General features: G+C 43.3%; 1 protein-coding gene across 1 annotated transcript; it reads right to left on the bottom strand.

Moving 5' to 3' along the window:
- Positions 1 to 633: 633 nt before the first annotated feature.
- On the bottom strand, positions 634 to 15,688 carry LOC136624784 (dual specificity protein phosphatase 13A-like). Its single transcript, XM_066598718.1, has 3 exons — positions 15,489 to 15,688; positions 8,242 to 8,459; positions 634 to 1,056 (listed from the first exon to the last, which is right to left on the bottom strand). Exons 1-3 carry the CDS (start codon positions 15,650 to 15,652, stop codon positions 818 to 820), a joined length of 621 nt encoding a protein of 206 aa, XP_066454815.1. The 5' UTR covers positions 15,653 to 15,688; the 3' UTR covers positions 634 to 817.
- Between the last annotated feature and the right edge of the window lie 1,403 nt (positions 15,689 to 17,091).

Genomic DNA, 17,091 nt, shown 5'->3' with positions numbered 1-17,091 from the left:
CAGTCTGCATTCAAGATCAGCAACATAGGTCCTTTCCTCCTCCATAATATCCACTATAGCATCCGTTTTGCATTCCAGTTCATCACTTTGCTGACTAAGGTCTTTAATTTAATCAGTTAAGTCCTTAACTGCTGCAGTTAGTTCCATTTTAAAGATGTTTTTCATTTTTAGGAGAAGACTGGAGTGTTTGGCTAAAAGCTCACTGCCATCATGATCTTGGCCCTGTTAAAGACTTAGCGAACTGGCCACAGAAACGGACAGATTTGTGGGGCTACAGGGTGGGAGCAGATCAGGACAAGTGTACTGTAAACCGGGTCTAAGACAAACATAAGGCTGGTCAACTTGTCCCTCTGGTTAGCTCCCTTCTCCCTATCTTCTTCCTTCTTCCTCTTTCTGTCCCATTTCCTTCTCTTGCTCTCCTACGTGCGCTCTTAGTCTATTCTATTCTTGCTGTTTTGATTTTATATTTTGAAACCACACCCACAAAGGCCTCGACCATATACTCCAGCCTTTCTCAAATACCTGAATCTCAACTTTTTTTTCCATATTACTGTGGTCCTCCTTGATTTTTCTCATGCCATTGTTATTAATACATGCAAGTGAGTGCTGACAAATACTCTCATACAATTTATTGTAAACCATCCATTCTATTTCTTATACAATTAAAATTGTTAAATTGATACAAGTTTTTTTTATACAAACTAATTACAAGCAAATGTAAAATAATACAGAGAACAACTGTGGTCAACATTTTAAATAGTGCAGGAAAAAAAAACTGTAGAAATTACAAGTAAACTACGCTCCTTTGTGGTCAGGTCTACCCGTCCTCTTCATGCTGGTTTGTCTCTGGTGTGGTCTGGTTTTGTCTAGTTTGCTGGAGTTTTTCATCCAAGTGTAGCAGCTGACGAAGAAAACCTGAGTTGGGGGATATCCAACGGTTCTCTTGTACTGTCTGAATGGCTTGAACCAGGGAGAGTTGATGATGGATCATTAGGTAAGCCAGGACCAGAGTTGCAGATCTACTGATACCAACAACACAATGAACCAGAAGCCTGGCTGGGAAAGAGTACATTTCATTGATTAAAAAAAGCATTAGTCACTTTAGCTGTTTATATGTATTATATGCAGGTAGGAGCAATTGTTACAGAAAACAAAGAAGCTGAGGAAAAACAAGTTCTTTGCTGCTGTCCTATAGCTAGACTTTTTTATGCAATCTGTAGCGTTATCACTATAGAGAAATATTAGAGCATATTTATCTATTTATTTAACCTCGTTTCCAGGTGTAAGGAACTAAATTGTTATTAGACATATTCATATAGTTAATGGGGCCCGTTTAGTGCTGTTCGGTTCCGTCGTAAGATGGATCCGTTAGGCCAGGGGATTACCCTTTCATGCTTCCGTAACAGAATAAAGAAATTGAACCCCTGAGTGCAACTGTGAAAGCAGCCTGCAGGTTCCTGTTTTCAACTCAGGAATATGGAGATCAGGGTTATATGCCCTATGATAGCTGGGATGTCCTGATAAATTGGCACCATAATGGTTACCACAAGGGCCATAGTCTTAATAACTGGGTCCGTACCCTGATATCTGCATGTGGCTATGTTCTTGGTGTGTGGGTGACTGCTACTGCACATGGCGCCAGCAGTCCACTACGGATAAAAGAGTGTAAGGGAGCAATGAGGGAGTTCATTCCTCTAGCTTGATCATCATATATTTTTGTGCTAGCATGGCAAATTCTGTGGGGATATTTCAAATGTTCCATCCAATGGACCAAGCAAAACCATCCGTCCAGTCCTGATTCTTGACTTGTTCAAGACTGTCACAGATGCTGTGGTGAATGAAAAAAATGATTTTTTGAAATAAAAAAAATATGCATGTGTAGGTTTATTAATAGAGTAAGGAGTGTGATGCAGCATCAAAAGAGGCAAACACAATTCTGGGATGTATAAAGCATAGAGTCTAGATCATGTGAGGTAATTATCCCTCTCTACTCTTCCTTAGTCAGACCTCATCTGGATTACTGTGTCCAGTTCTGGGCTGCCCATTTTAAAAAAAAGACATCAACAAGCAGCAGCAAGTTCAGAGAAGAGTTACCAGAATAGTGAGCAGTCTGAAAACCATGTCCAGGAACAGTTAAAGGATCTGGGAATGTTTAGCTTGCAAAAAAGAAGGCTGAGAGGAGACTTAATAGTTGTCTAGAAATATCTGAGGGGCTGTCACAGTGCAGAAGGATCAGACCTATTCTCATCTGCACAAGGAAAGACTAGAAGCAATGGCATGAAACTGAAAGGGAGGAGACACAGATTAAATATTGGACAGTGAGGGTGATCAATCAGTGGAGCAGGTTGCCACAGGAGGTGGTGAGGTCTCCTTCAATGGAAGTCTTGGGAGGCTGGACAGACATCTGTCTGGGATGATTTAGTGAATCCTGCATTGAGCAAGGGTTGGACGCAATGATCTGGAGGTCCCTGACAACTCTACCATTCTAGGATTCTACCTCTTAGCTATCTATCTCATAAGAGAAAGATAGATGTGAAAGAGTGATAGATGCATGAGAAAAAGATGAGAGAGTGATGTGAGAAATAATGACAGACATAGATGTGAGAGAAAGTAATGTGTGAGAGAGATATGAGAAAGATAATTGGTTTTGGGCCATCAGAATGCATTTTTTTCTCTCATTTTTGGAGAAACAGCATTGAGAGCCATTCTTTTTTTGGTTGCTTGCTGTATAACGACTTGTAAAAGCTGTATTATACACTTCGAGTCATTTTGGGGAACATAATCTAACAGATTAACAGTTGTTTTTTTTTACAGGGGATTGGAAAAATATAGAAATTCCATAAAGTTATGATTTTCCCCATGAAGTAGGAGTATGAATTTTATTCTATAGCTTGTTAAGATTACAGAAATACCAAATGTATATTTTTTAAATCTCTATTAATGCTTTTCACAATGATTTGGGGGAGTTTTAGGGTAAAGGGGTTTGTTTGTTCTTCTTTTATAATGGGTGTATTTTTTAAATAAAGTTTAAAAATGTTGTCCTGCTTTAAACCATTGTTGGCCTGTACTCAGGATTAACTGTTTCCAGGGCCACTGTAGTCGCCATGGAGCTGTCTTTCCTCCTCTGTTCCCACTACAGCCGTCATCCAGGAAGCCAGCAAATAAGCTGTTTGTCAGGCCACTGTGGTGGAAATAAAACAGGAAGCACATTTTGTTCCCACTGCAGTGGCCCAGGGAACAGCTGATATTTGGGGGTTCCAGTCCAGATCTACAGTGGATATAAAAAGTCTACACACCCGTGTTGTTATGCTATTTTTTTGTTATGTAAAACCAACAAATCCTTTAGAGTGGAAAAATTAAAACAAGAAAACTAAAATAATGTGGTTGTATGTGTTCACACCCTCTTATATTTGTGGATGTGGTTGTGTTCAGAATTATCTAATTACAGTTAAACCCATAATAATTAGTAGTCAGTTGCCATTATTTACAGTAACAATAAAGTTTGGTTTGTTAAGATCCAGGTTCTGTCCTCCATTATTGTCTCCTGACAGCCATCCTATGAACATTAACTTTCTCATCTTTTGTGAATCATCTCATGAACTTTAGCCTAATTCTTTTTGCAAGCCGAGATATGGATTTTCAGGGCTTGCAGCAAGCATCGCCAGCACAGCAATTCTCATAAAGCATATATAAGTGGATATGTCATGAGTTGGTGTGGAAATGTACTGTTTATCAGTTTCTCATGAAATGCTTGTTGAGTCGTAAGTTTCACCTGACTATGCTTACTATCTGTTGAAACTATCATGTTTCCCCGAAAATAGGTCCTACCCTGATATGTCTTATTATCGGGTGGTTCAGGGGAGGATTGGAATATAAGGACTCCCCAAAAAATAGGACCTACCTCAGGTGCCCTAAAAATAAAAAAAATCAATACTCACCTGGTCTACGGCGCCCCCATGGTCTCTGGCAGCGCTGCGGCAAAAGGCTGAGTCCTCCCCGTCTTCCTGCTTAGCTTCTGCTGGTGACGGGGCTTTGAATACCCCGCCTCCAGCAAAGTGAGCCCTGTGATTGGCTAATCTCAGCACCATCTGCCATTCACAGCCAGCACTTGATGAGCCAATCACAGCCATTCAGTGAATGAGATCACTGAATGGCTGTGATTGGCTCATCGAGCGCCGGCTGTGATTGGCTGCTGGCGCTGTGATTAGCCAATCACAGCGCTCGGTTTGCTGGAGGTGGGGTATTCAAAGCCCCGTCACCAGAAAGAAGCTGAGTGGTCAGACGGGAAGGACACTTGCCGCAGCGCCACCAGAGACCATCGGGATGCCGCGGACCAGGTGAGTATAAGCCCCCCCCCCCCCCCGAAAATAAGACACTGTGAGAGATCTGATTGTTGGAAGATGTCAGGAGAAGGGGACCAAAAAATGTACAAGCCATTACATATATCATGAAACACAATGAAGACGGACATTAAGAAGTGGATTACACATTCAGGGCTCAGTCAGACAAGCTTTTTTATTCTTGTGCACCTATGTGCGCAAAAAAACAGCGCTCCACGCATTAGCAAAATGTGCATGACCATGACTCAGCGCTCATTGGTTACATCTGGCACAACAGTGACATTACCAAGAACTGGACGTCTCTCAAAAGTTGATGAAAATACCAGAAGAAGATTAATCTAGGATACTGCCAAGAGGCTGACAGCAACACTAAAGGAGCTGCAGGAATTTCTGGCAAGTTCTGGTTGTGTGGTGCATGTTGGAAGACTTTTCTAACAAAGAAAAACTACATCAAGTCTGCCAGGAGTATGTGGAAGAACGTGTTATGTCTTATGAGACCAAGGTTGAACTTGTTGGCCAGAATTCCAGAAGGTATGTTTGGTGCAAAGACAACACTGTGCATCACCAGTAGACCACCAGACTTGCTGTGAAGATGGTGGGGGCAGCATTATGTGTGGGGCAGTTCTGCTGCTGGAACTGGGGCTTTAGTCAAGGAGGAGTCCCAAATATCAGTTCATTTTAGCACAAAACCTTTAGGCCTCAGCTAAAAAGCTGAAGATTTAGGGGAATTTCACCTTTCAGCATGGCAATGACCCAAAGCAGACCACAAAATCACCAAGAGAATGGCTTCACCCGAAGATCTCACTTTTGGAATGCCCCAGCCAAAGCCCAGACGTGAATTGTAGATTCTGTGGGTTGACCTTAAAAGGGCGCTACACACCAGATGCCCTCTCAATCTGACAGATTTGGAGCGCTTTTAAAAGGAAGAGTGTGCAAAGGTTGCCAAATTAAGATGTGCCATGCTGATAGACACCTACCCACAAAGACTAAATGCTGTCATAATGTCAAAGGGTACAACAACAAAGTATTAGTTTTAGGGTGTGCATATTTATGAAACCACAATGTTTTATTTTTTTGTTAGATTTCACCCTAAAAGATTTCAGTTTGCTTTCCAATGGAATTGTACAGATAACGGGTCACATTAAAAGGTGGAAAAAAATCTGAAATAATTAATCTTTGTTGGATTTTTTTTTAACATGACAAAAACCTGGTATTTTAACAGGGGTTTTTTAACTTTTCATATCCACCGTTCTATTGATGGACTATCCTGAGGTCACCAATAGTTTAAAACTGGACAATCCCTTTAACTATCTTTCTGCAATTGCTTATATAACATATCACTTATTCGCTTATATAACATATCACTGTCAGTGCCACACACTAATAGGATCATAGGAATTTTTGTAAGGCCCCCAAGCTTCAATGGCATCCCATCGGTACCTTACAACCACATCCTCTGGGCACAGATAGGGTGACAGGATTAGATCCCTTCCTCCATCAAGCCATAATTATCAGCAAAATCAAAGCACTAATGCAAACATTTATGGTGCTGGACAGGAAGGGATTGAGAATAGCGCCCCATAATATTGGTGAATTTTAATCTTGAATCCTCATCTTTTCTTTCTAGAAAAAAATAAGTACAGTACATCATCCTTTGGGCCAAGCTCGCATGGGTGGACCGGATTCCACATGCGGGAGGCCCACAGCGGAATTAAGTCTGTAAGCCTGGCCAGCGACCCTATGTAGCTTATTTTCTAAGTATTGTGAATGACCTTGGCGGCTCGCCGATCGGTCATGCACAGTCCAGTTTTGTTTTTTTAATTTTTTATTTCCTGCGCCGTTGCTTAACGATGACGTGGGTACCTGTGGCCTATACGCAATGTTAATTGTGTATGGGCTGCGGTTCGGACGACCTCCATTGACTTCAATGAAGGTCGTGCATGCGGAATCCGTGGCAAAATAAGGCATGCTGCAATTTTTTTTCAGCTCATGGAACATGTAATTTGTATCTGCGAGTGAGCCAAAAAGCAATTTTACATGCTTTTCAATGCCTGCGTTTTGCCGCGGATCCTCCACGCAGATTCCGCAATTAGAATCCACCGTGTCAGCCCGGCCTTACTCTCAAGGTACATTGCCATCTAATATTAAATTAAAGAAATGATGGGAAAGCGCCTTGTGCAAACAGTGATGATGCTCAGCAATTGAGTGCCTTTCTCAAGCATCAGAAGATTTGTCGCTGAAACGCATTGCATTGTAGCACCTTTTATCCCTGTTACATGAATTAAAGCTGTCACCAATAATATTCCTCAGTCAAGCCACCATCTGTACTTTTAAGGAGAGGGTTTATATAGTTAGATCCCCCTCCATTCTGAGTAAGTACCATTTTTTTCATTGCATAGGTACCTAATGAGCACACATACATTTTGTACTTATCACCGCATTTATCTAATAGTAAAGGAAATCTGTCTTCAACTATAAGCACCATAAACTAAGTGATGGTGCTTATAGTTTAGGTGATGTAGAGCCCAGGAGCTCCTTTTTATATTCGCTTGGTCCCCTTCACCAAGCAAGCTTGACTTTTCTCAGAAGGTTGTGCGCTAAATATCTCCCATTCATCTTGCTGTGCGCTGATTGGGCAAGTATGAAAAGAGGCTCCCGGACTCCACGTCACCTAAACTATAAGCACCATAACTTCATTTATGGGGCTTACAGGTGATGACCGTTTCCCTTTAACAAAGATCTGTGCAAGTAAGAGCTGCTTACACACATTCAGGGCCCAGTCAGACAAGCTTTTTTTATTCTTGTGCACCTATGTGCGCGAAAAAATAGCGCTCCATGCATTAGCAAAATGTGCGTGACCATGGCTCCATGCTCATTGGTTTCAATATGGGTGGTGCTACAGTCGCCAGTCCCATTGAAAGCAATAGGATGCAGGCAACCCCTGCTGTGATTTTCGGGGCATGGCTTGAAATATAAGCCTTCCCTGAGAATCATCCCTAGGTGGTGTAAAAAATATATATACTCACTTTCCGTTGCTGCTGGGGCTCCGGCACATCTTGTCGCTTGGTCCCTGGCAGTGTTCTGAAGCTCTTTCAGCAGGCGGGGATTTCAAAATCCCAGCCTACTGAAAGGTCTGTGTCTGATTGGCTGAGCTCTCAGGCAATTACAGGCAGCGCTCAGCCATTCATTGAATGACAGCTGAGCGCTGCTTATGATTGGTCACAGCACTCAGCCAGTCAGAGGCAGCTCTCAGCCTTTCACTGTATTCAATGCTGAAAGAACTTCAGAACACTGCCGGGATTGCAGAGACAAGTTGCGCTGGAGCCCCGACAGCGGCGGATAGGTAATGTAATGTATATATTTTTTTAATTTTTACATCAGCTAGGGATGATTTTCAGGGAAGGGTTTATATTTCAAGTCCTTCCCCCAAAAATAACTGTGGGGGCTGCCTGCAGCCCATTGCTTTCAATAGGCCGGTGGCTGTAGCGCCGGCTCCATTGAAGGTAATGGGAGAAGATCGCAATCCTCTGCAACAGCTGTGGCAGCGGATTCCCTCATCCACGTGGGGAGTCCTTTTGTTACTGGACACTGTGACAGTGCTGTCAAAGTATTCAGTGATGAGGGGACTCCTGGGGGGATATTTTACGAGAAGCACGGACTTTGCCGCCGCACGGATGTCCTATCTTACTATTCGCACCTGCAAAAGACGGACATGTGAACTCTACATAGGAAACCAATGGTTCTTTTAGATGCACTTTTTTTGCACTCATAGGCATGCGCAAAAAAACGCTCGTCTCACTTCACCCTCAGAGAGGTTTTTGTCATGTGAGGTGTATTGGAGCTATAACAAATAATTGCACACACTGCCGAAGACACAAATTACTTTCTTTTTTAATTTTACCTCCAGGCGTGCTCAATGCTTTGTGAATAAATTCTGATGCCAAATAGAAATATTTGCTCATATCGAACTCTGGCAGGTCGTTAGCTGGCACACCATGATACGTGATGCTAGCTCCGTAGAAGTCAGGGTGGCCTTCAGAATACCTTCGCCCGTGAGCAGCGTTCAGCACATGTGTGATGCCCAGCTTCCACAGCTCATATCTGTTGTTGGCCGTGCTCCTGGGGATTCACAGGGAAATATCATCATGAGACATTAAACTTACTTAATGAGAGAATTAATTAGTCAGCAAACAGTGTGGATAAAGCTTGTGTCACATGAATGTATTGGAGCAATGGGCAATATGCAGTAAACTGAACCCATTGATTTCAATGGATTCGTTCACATAAGCATATCGTTTGTGTAAAAAATTATGCAGCATGCTCTATTGTCCTGCGTATTCGCATACAAAAATAGCACATATTAAACCATGTAATTACCCATTTCAATGAATGGCAGCATTGTTGTTTACATATGCATGATTTGCACATGCTAAAAGGACAGTAAAATAAACAACACCCATTGTGCAAATACACAGCTCAAATGTGCACTTAAATACGCTTATGGCCATGTGACACCGGGCTAAGGGCTCGCGTCCACAACTGTGTCTTCACCACATATTACGCATGCGTTGCACGGATGCGTGATATGTGTTGAATGGAGTTCATGAAAGTCAGTAGACTTTCATTGATCCATGCACACCGGCGTGTAGTGACTGCGTATTGATATGCACAAAAAATAGATCGCAGGAAAATGGGAACAACCACCGCGATGAGATGCAGGAAAAATTGCTAATGTATATGACCCTATTCAAAAGAATGTAGTTCATATTCATGCGAGATTTGGGATGCTCGCATCACACACAAATGTTGCACGATTTTCACATCTGTGTGAAAGCGGCCTTACATGGTGGCCATTCAGAGGAATAGTTGTGCTTGTTGTACACTACAGGAGCCTTCTGTATCTCCAAGAACTCTATTCTGTGATGTCCATGTGCCCCATAGGTTGGTTTCACACAGCATTTTAGGAAAATATCACTTTTTTTAGGCACTTTTGTAACTTTTTCTGGACAAAAACACTGCAGGCTGATAAAGGCCTCGGTCAGACAGGCGTTTTTCGCGCAATTTACGCATGCGATCCGCGCATATATAGAACCAATGGTTCACAATGGGATTGGTCACATGTCCGCTTTTTATGCGGATGTGCGATCAATTATAGGACAAAACGATTCGCAGAAAGCGCCTATCTGCATTCTGCCCATCGCTGTGTTCTATATATGCGCTCGATGGGGCCGGCGGCAGCAGCGCCGACCCCATTGAGAGCATATACCTTAAGATCATTCTCCTGTTACAGCTGTGGCAGAGGAGAACGATGTTCGCCCATTGAATTCAATGGAGCCGGCAGTACAGCCGGCTCCATTGAAAGCAATGGGCTGCCGGCGAGCCTGGGATGAATTTTCGGGAAGGGCTTAAAAATATAAGCCCTTCCCTTAAAACCATCCTAAAATGTGTAAAAATAGATTAAAAAAAGTATACTCACCTTCTTCTTGCAGCCGGAGTTCAGCCGCGTCCGGCCGGCAGTTCTCCTGAACTGCTGTGTGTAGTATTCAGCAGGCGGGGATTTAAAATCCCCACCTGCTGAATGGGCTGCCTCTGATTGGTTACAGCCCTCACCAATCAGAGGCAGCTCTCACTCACCCATTCATGAATGGGTGAGTGAGTGCTGCCTCTGATTGGCTGAGCGCAGGGACCAATCAGAGGCAGCTGAATACTACACAGAGCAGTTCAGGAGGACTGCCAGCCGGACGCGGCTGCAAGAAAAAGGTGAGTATACTTTTTTTTTATCTATTTTTACACATTTTAGGATGGTTTTCAGGGAAGGGCTTAAATTTAAGCCCTTCCCGAAAATTCATCCCGTGCTCGCCGGCAGCCCATTGCTTTCAATGAAGCTGGTTGTATTGCCGGCTCCATTGAATTCAATGGGCGAACATCGTTCTCCCCTGCCACAGCTGTGCCACAGCTGTGGCAGAGGAAAGCGGGCAGCGCTGGGCCGTTTCGCCAAAAACGCTGCTAGCTGCAGATTTTTTGGCAAATTGTCGGCCCCAGCCACGCGATTTGCGAATGCCCATCCGTCGTGCGATCCGCAAATCGCGAGAAAAAACGCCCGTGTGACCGAGGCCATAAGCTGTAAATCATTAGAGACATATTAAATATGCTACAAGCAGTGTAGTATTTAGCACATGGCCGGGTGGGATCCCGCTGCAAGAATTCATCTTATACTCACCCAGGTGGCGTCTTCTCTCTCTGCACTGCAATGTTCCGGCTGGCACACAGCTGCACATGCGCAGTGCAGAGCCGTCGCGTAACCAGTGACGTTTCTGTATGGGCCTCTGCGAGGCTCGCACAGAAATGGGACATGCCACGATTTGTTTAACACGCGAGTTTTTACACTGTCAAATCGCGTCTGTCTGCATAAGATTGTATAATCTAATGCAATCCTATGGAAGCATGCACGGGCGGAAATTCTGCGGGAAATCCCGCCGCAGAATTGGCAGGAGTTATTGTAGCTTTTTTCACTTGTTGTGGGCCAATAGCGTCTATTTGCAAACAGGCTGTAGGTTTGGCGTATTTATGCACGTGAATAAAAACATTGCCATAAAAACAAACAAAAAAAGCTTGTAAAAAAAAACATTAAATGTGTGATATTTTTTTTACAAGCACCCCTCAGTAAGAATAGTTTGTATGAGGGAAGCCTTAAGACATCCTACGTATGTAGGGTTATACATTGAGGCGCTTTCACATGGGAGAGTCTCACAAACGAGTTCTATCTGATTACAATACAGACAGAACTCACACATGAAAGAACACATGTATTTCAATCTTTTTATTCACATGAGCGATTTTTCTTTTGTACTGATAGTCCAAGGTAGAAGGATCGCTGCATGTCCTATTTTGGGGCGATTTTTGTTTAAAAATGTGACTCAGCTCAGAGATTAATGGCAAATCTATGGCAGGGTATTCTATAAATGTCTGATAGATGAGGATCCCACATAACTCCTACAAGGTGCATAGAAAGCGCTGGACACACGCACGGCTACCTCTTCAGTCATTCTCTGCCAGGCAGTACGGGGGTCAAGCGATCCCTGTTCTCCTCTAAGATAATGAGTCCCAGAGGTGGGATTTCTTATGGATAAGCATCTGAGATGGGAGTCCTTTTCTAAGGGCTTAGTCACACGGGCGCATCGGCGCTTGTGTTACTGCAGGAAGAAGACGTCCGCACTTCAGGACAGATGTCTCTCTGCAGCACCGGGAGAAAGAACATGTGACCAGCTTCATCGCCGGTCATGTGTTCTTTCTTCAGTGCTGCGGGGAGTCATCTGTCTTGAAGTACGGCCGTCTTCTTCCTGCAGTAAAGGCTCAGTCACACGGGTGCATCGGCGCCCATGTACAGGTGCCGATGCGCCCGTGTGACTAAGCCCTAAAGGATATCCATAGGACAGGAGATAACGTGCTAATCGATGGGGTCTCCCCTGTCAATCACAAGAACTGTCGGGTCCCACTCAGTAATTTCTGTGAGGCCTAATAAAATGAATAGAGTGCTGACCGCTCAAGCAGCACTCCATTCAGAGTGACATCACTGCGGGGGGAAGAAGCAGTCTCTGTAGTGGCAGGAGAGCAGGACATGGGAGACCCCCACCAATCAGCAAGCTATCCCCTATCCTGTGGATATTCTTTGGATAGTGATATGGTAAATTTCTTGTATAATACCTTTAACACATTCCCCCTGTCGGCTGTACATTTATGGAGTGATAGGCAGGTAGATAAAAGGCATGTTCCATGTTTGAAAGATATGCCCTGTCCACAGGATGGAAGATAACATTCAGATTGATGGAAGTCCGACTGCTTTAACCCACACTGATCCCAAGGATGGGGCTTCAGTGGGTTCTGAAGGTAGAGCAGCGGCGGTCGCATATGCATTTCAGTGGGACCACAGGAGATAACTGAGTGCTTCTACTCACTATCTCCTGTGGTCTCATTGTAGTGGCCCAGAGTTAGGGTACCTCTTGTTGGTGTTTGTCTACCCCACTTGGATTGTCTTTGTGTGTATGTTGGTCTATTTATGGTGTTCGTGTTGGTGTCACCATTCTTGGTGCTGTTGGTGTCTCTGTCTCCCTAACCTGTTCTGTATGGCGTGATAAGTTGTTAGAGAGGTTGGGGAGGGGGGAGATAGTAGTGTCAAGCGAGAGTAAAGATGTAGTCGGTGGAAGAGGACGTGTGAGCAGGTGTCACTGCCGCTTCTGCTGGGCAGAGCCCCGGGCCTTTTCCCAATGGCTATGGGAAGTATCCCCTCTGGGGACTGGAGCTCGGGGACTGGAGCTCAGAGGCCGGATCCTGTGTAAGGAATTGGATAGTATCACAAATTTTAAAGAAGACTCGTACAGCCACATCAACAGAAACATAAAAAAAGTTATGGGGGTCTATATGTGCTTCATCAACTATATCAACGCCCTTGCCTGCGTCGACCATGACAAGCTATAACAGGCCCTACAAGAGCTGAGCGTATCGGCACATCTAGTCAAGCTTATACCAATCAAAAAGGCACTGTGAGAACACAATATGGGGACACAGATTGGTTTGGGATTGGCAGAGGTGTCCACCAGGGCTGCATCCTCTCACCCTTCTTGTTTAACCTATATGCGGAAGTGATCATGCATAAAATGGACCCAGACAAATTGAAAATCGGGGTGAAAATAGGTGGAAGAAACATCAGCAATCTCCGTTATGTAGATGAGACAACTCTGCTTGCAGAAACCGAAGCAGGTCTGAAGCAGCTGATATGTAAGATTAAAACTGAAAGTGAAAAAATGGGCCTCGACCTGAATTTAAAGACGACAAAAATTATGACAACTGCAAAAAATGACTAAATGTAAATCAATATCAACATAGAGGCCATAGAATGCGTGCGAGACTTCATCTTCCTTAGCTCAAAAATTGACTGGGCTGGAGAATCTATACCAGAGATAAAACGTAGGATAGCATTGGGGCGAAGCACAATGCTAAACATAGACAAAATCTGGAAAGGTAGGGATATTGGTATAGGAACTAAACACCGGATAGTACAAACCACCGTTTTCCCCATAGCAATGTATAGATGTGAAAGCTAGACTAGGGAAGCTAATTGGAGGATTGATGCGTCTCAGCTGTGGTGCTGGTGAACGCTGCTGCGTATGCCCTGGATAGCTAAAGTACAGAGAAGCACAGAGAAGTCCTGAATCGTATAAGACTAGATATGTCACTGGAGGGCAAGGTTTTTGGCCATGTAAAGCGATTAGAGTCGCTAGAAAAATCTATAATGCTTGGACAGATCACTGGCAAAAAAAGACCTGGCCACCAAAGGACATGATGGCTGATACTGTCAGAGCTGATACTGGCATGGAAATCACACAACTCAAAGAAGCAAAACCAAAAAACATAGGGGAGCCTTTAGGGTCGCTGAGGGTCGTGAATGACTAAACGGCTAACAACAACAATAAAGTACAACCTTTGTGAAAGAGGTTCCTGACATAGACAAGTCTTGCTTTAACTCCTTAAGTGTGCAGCCTATTTTGGCCTTAGGATGCAGCTTTATTTTTTTTTTTAGGTTTTTACCTAATTTCCGTCAATGTAGCTGAATGTTGGCAATCTATGCCAGAGATTGTTTTATTACACTATTTTATATCTAATGTAATTTTTTTATTTTCTAGGGGGATGACGAAAAGGCAATTCCAACATTTTTTCTTGGTTGTGTTTACTGTGTAGTATTACTGGCATGTTAACTTTATTCTGCTTATGACTATACCAAATGTTTTTTTAAGTATTACTACTTTTGCACAATAAAACCACTTTTGTGTTGCCATATTCTGAGAGCCATAACTTTTTGCTTTTCAGTGGACAGTGCTGTGTTTGGCATGTTTACAAGATGAGTTAATGTTTTCATTGGTAACAATTTGGGGCAGTAACGACTTTTTGTTCCCTTTTGGGCGGGGGGGGGGGGGGGAGCTGAACAAAAAAATCCCACAATTCTGCTATTTTTTTAATGGCATTAACTATGTGGGTTAATTAATCCAATATTTTTAGAACTCGGTTGTTATGGATGTGGCGACATCAATTATGTATACTCTTATTGCCACTTTTTTTTTGACATAAGGCATTTTTAATGGGGGCAAAGGTCCTGGTAGGGTTCAAAAGGTGTACTAAGAGTGTAGACTTGGTGGCCATTGTTAGACCTCTGATTGCCATAGAAACTCCATCTAAACCCTGCAATCACTGCTAAGACAGCAATTGAGTGACAGAGGAAGTCCCCTCATTCTGTCAAACAACTTACATGATGGGTCACTGCATCTCAAGGTAACTTTACATGGGGCGATTATCGCTCGAATAATCGCTAGAGACAGCAAATTCAGGTGATAATTGTTCTGAATAGACGCAGTCACCGACACAGCACAAGAAATTGCTCACTTATCAAGCAACTATCGGCCCCTGTAACAGGCAGTCATCTATCTATGAACGACTGCTTGTTTGCAATGGCAGCTGGAAGAAGTCTTTTGTGCACTACATCTCTAATCGCTGAACAACTTTTGCGCCTGCAGAGGTAGTCGGTGCGACGACTGTAGGGTGCCTGTGCGCCACCGTGTAAAGTGGCTGCTAGGAGTTAAACAGCCAAAAGTGTTATCTCTGCTCTGGGCTGTTGTCACAAAGTGTCAGCTGTGATATAAAGTGTTACTGAGGAGCCTTCACCATGTATGTAGACAGATACGTGTAGCAATATATATATGTGGCAAGTATCACCAAGAGGTTACAGAAAAGTAGCTTCTGTCATGTTGATGGTCACCTCTGCTGATTACAATTCAAATAAATCACCCTCCCTATAATGGGTAAAAATATTAGGGGTTATCTAATGACTATATATATATATATATATATTAGTGTACAGGAGAGCGGGGTATTTATCTCCTGTGATAGCCCGCTGCCTATTACCCAACCTCCCTCATATTCCAGATTCATGTAACATATTAGGGAATATACACAATCATTAACAATTCAGCATCGATGAACTTTCGTGAAAGTTAAACCTTAGATATTTTCTATGTGACATCCCTGGGAGCTAGAATGGGCAAAGGGGAAAATGAGTGCTTACTGTTCACTTATTCCCTGCTTCAGGTCATTACTTACAAGTCTCCCAAGTAGAGGTTTGGCCACACTTCATCCACCCGGTGAGAGAACGATGTCCGCCGGTTGTCCAGGAGACTTTGGAGCTGTCTTATCGTGGGACATACATCTGCTGGAGATTCTTCTGGCCTGGAGACTGAACTAGGTTCCTCTGTGTTCTCCGCCATTACATCACAAGCAGGAAATGAAATAGCTGAGCGAGGACAAACTGCGACAGTTAAACTGTGATTACATCTGACAGGTGACAAGTGTGGTTTTCTCTGAAGTAAAGGCGGCGCGCCAGCAGAACGCTACGATTATAGTCTAGTAAAACACACACATTGTTTTCAGAAAGAGGAAGGCACATAACAAGTACATGTGGAGACTCAGTCAGCAGAGTCAGAACATGCTCAGCAGCTCGTTATATTATACTGTGATATATTATACATACAAAGTTCCCATTCCTCAGCAAAAAACCCTCATGTGGTTCTCTGCCTTCCTCTAAATTAGTGGTTCTTAACCTTGTTGGAGATGCTGAACCCTGCATGTTTCATAGTGCATTCACTAGATCCTTCATATTTGGAAAAATAAAATATGATTTTTTTTAAAATTTAAAACATATGTATGTACTTTATCAGTGCACAAAATGAACCGTGCATCAGTTGTACACAATGAACTCAATGAATATTTACAGCAAATCAATGTGACGTTTGCTGTTGCCTTTCAGAGACAAGTTCAGAAATGCGCAGCTTCACCTTGGCAAGGGCCACTCTCATATCATTTTCGCAAACCAAGTCTGTTCCTTTTTTCAGTTTTATGTCTATCATTTAAGAAAAGGATTGCTCGCAAAGATACTTTGTAACAAACAGTATGAGTATCTCAAGGGCTTTCTTAGGGTACGCTACAATTTGGTGACGAGTGTGTGTGTCTTGACTTCTGCCGAACCCCTGAGACTGACTCACCGAACCCCTGTGGTTCGATCAAACCCAAGTTAAGAACTACTGCTCTAAATCAACATTGCAAGATAATAGGCTGAACTGAATGGCATATGTTTTTTTTTAGCCTTACATGGGGATAACTTTATGATTGATGGGGGTATGACTCCCACTGATCCTGAGATCATTGATTCAGTCGGTCGCAGAGTGAATAGAGCAGAGGTCACACAGGCACACAACCACTCCATTCACTTGACTTCATCACATCATTCACTTTAGTGCTGGAGATTATCGCGTTCAAGCATTTCGGCAAACTCCAACGCCATCATTGAAGTGAATTGGGCATGGGTGCACCTGTGTGACCTCTGCTCCATTCACTCTGGGACCGACCTGACCCATGTTCTTGGGATTGTTGTGGGTCCCAGCAGTCAGAGCCCCCACTGCTCATAGAGTTATTCCTTATCCTGTGCTAGGGAATTACTTTATATCTTAGAACAACCAATTTAAAGGGGATTTTTGACATTGAAAAAAAATATATACGGACTGCATATAATTGTGTAGTCTAGAAAAAAAGCTAATAAAGCTGACAAGTCCAATGGTCTCTCCCTCCCCCTTCCCCTCCAGAACATCTGCTGTGGTCTCTGCTGATCCAATCATGCAAATGAGTGGTCACGTGCAGTTCAACGCTCACA

The sequence above is a fragment of the Eleutherodactylus coqui genome, chromosome 4 (assembly GCF_035609145.1).
Source record: "Eleutherodactylus coqui strain aEleCoq1 chromosome 4, aEleCoq1.hap1, whole genome shotgun sequence".
NCBI lineage: Eukaryota > Metazoa > Chordata > Amphibia > Anura > Eleutherodactylidae > Eleutherodactylus > Eleutherodactylus coqui.
This window is presented reverse-complemented; position numbering and strand designations above follow the sequence as displayed.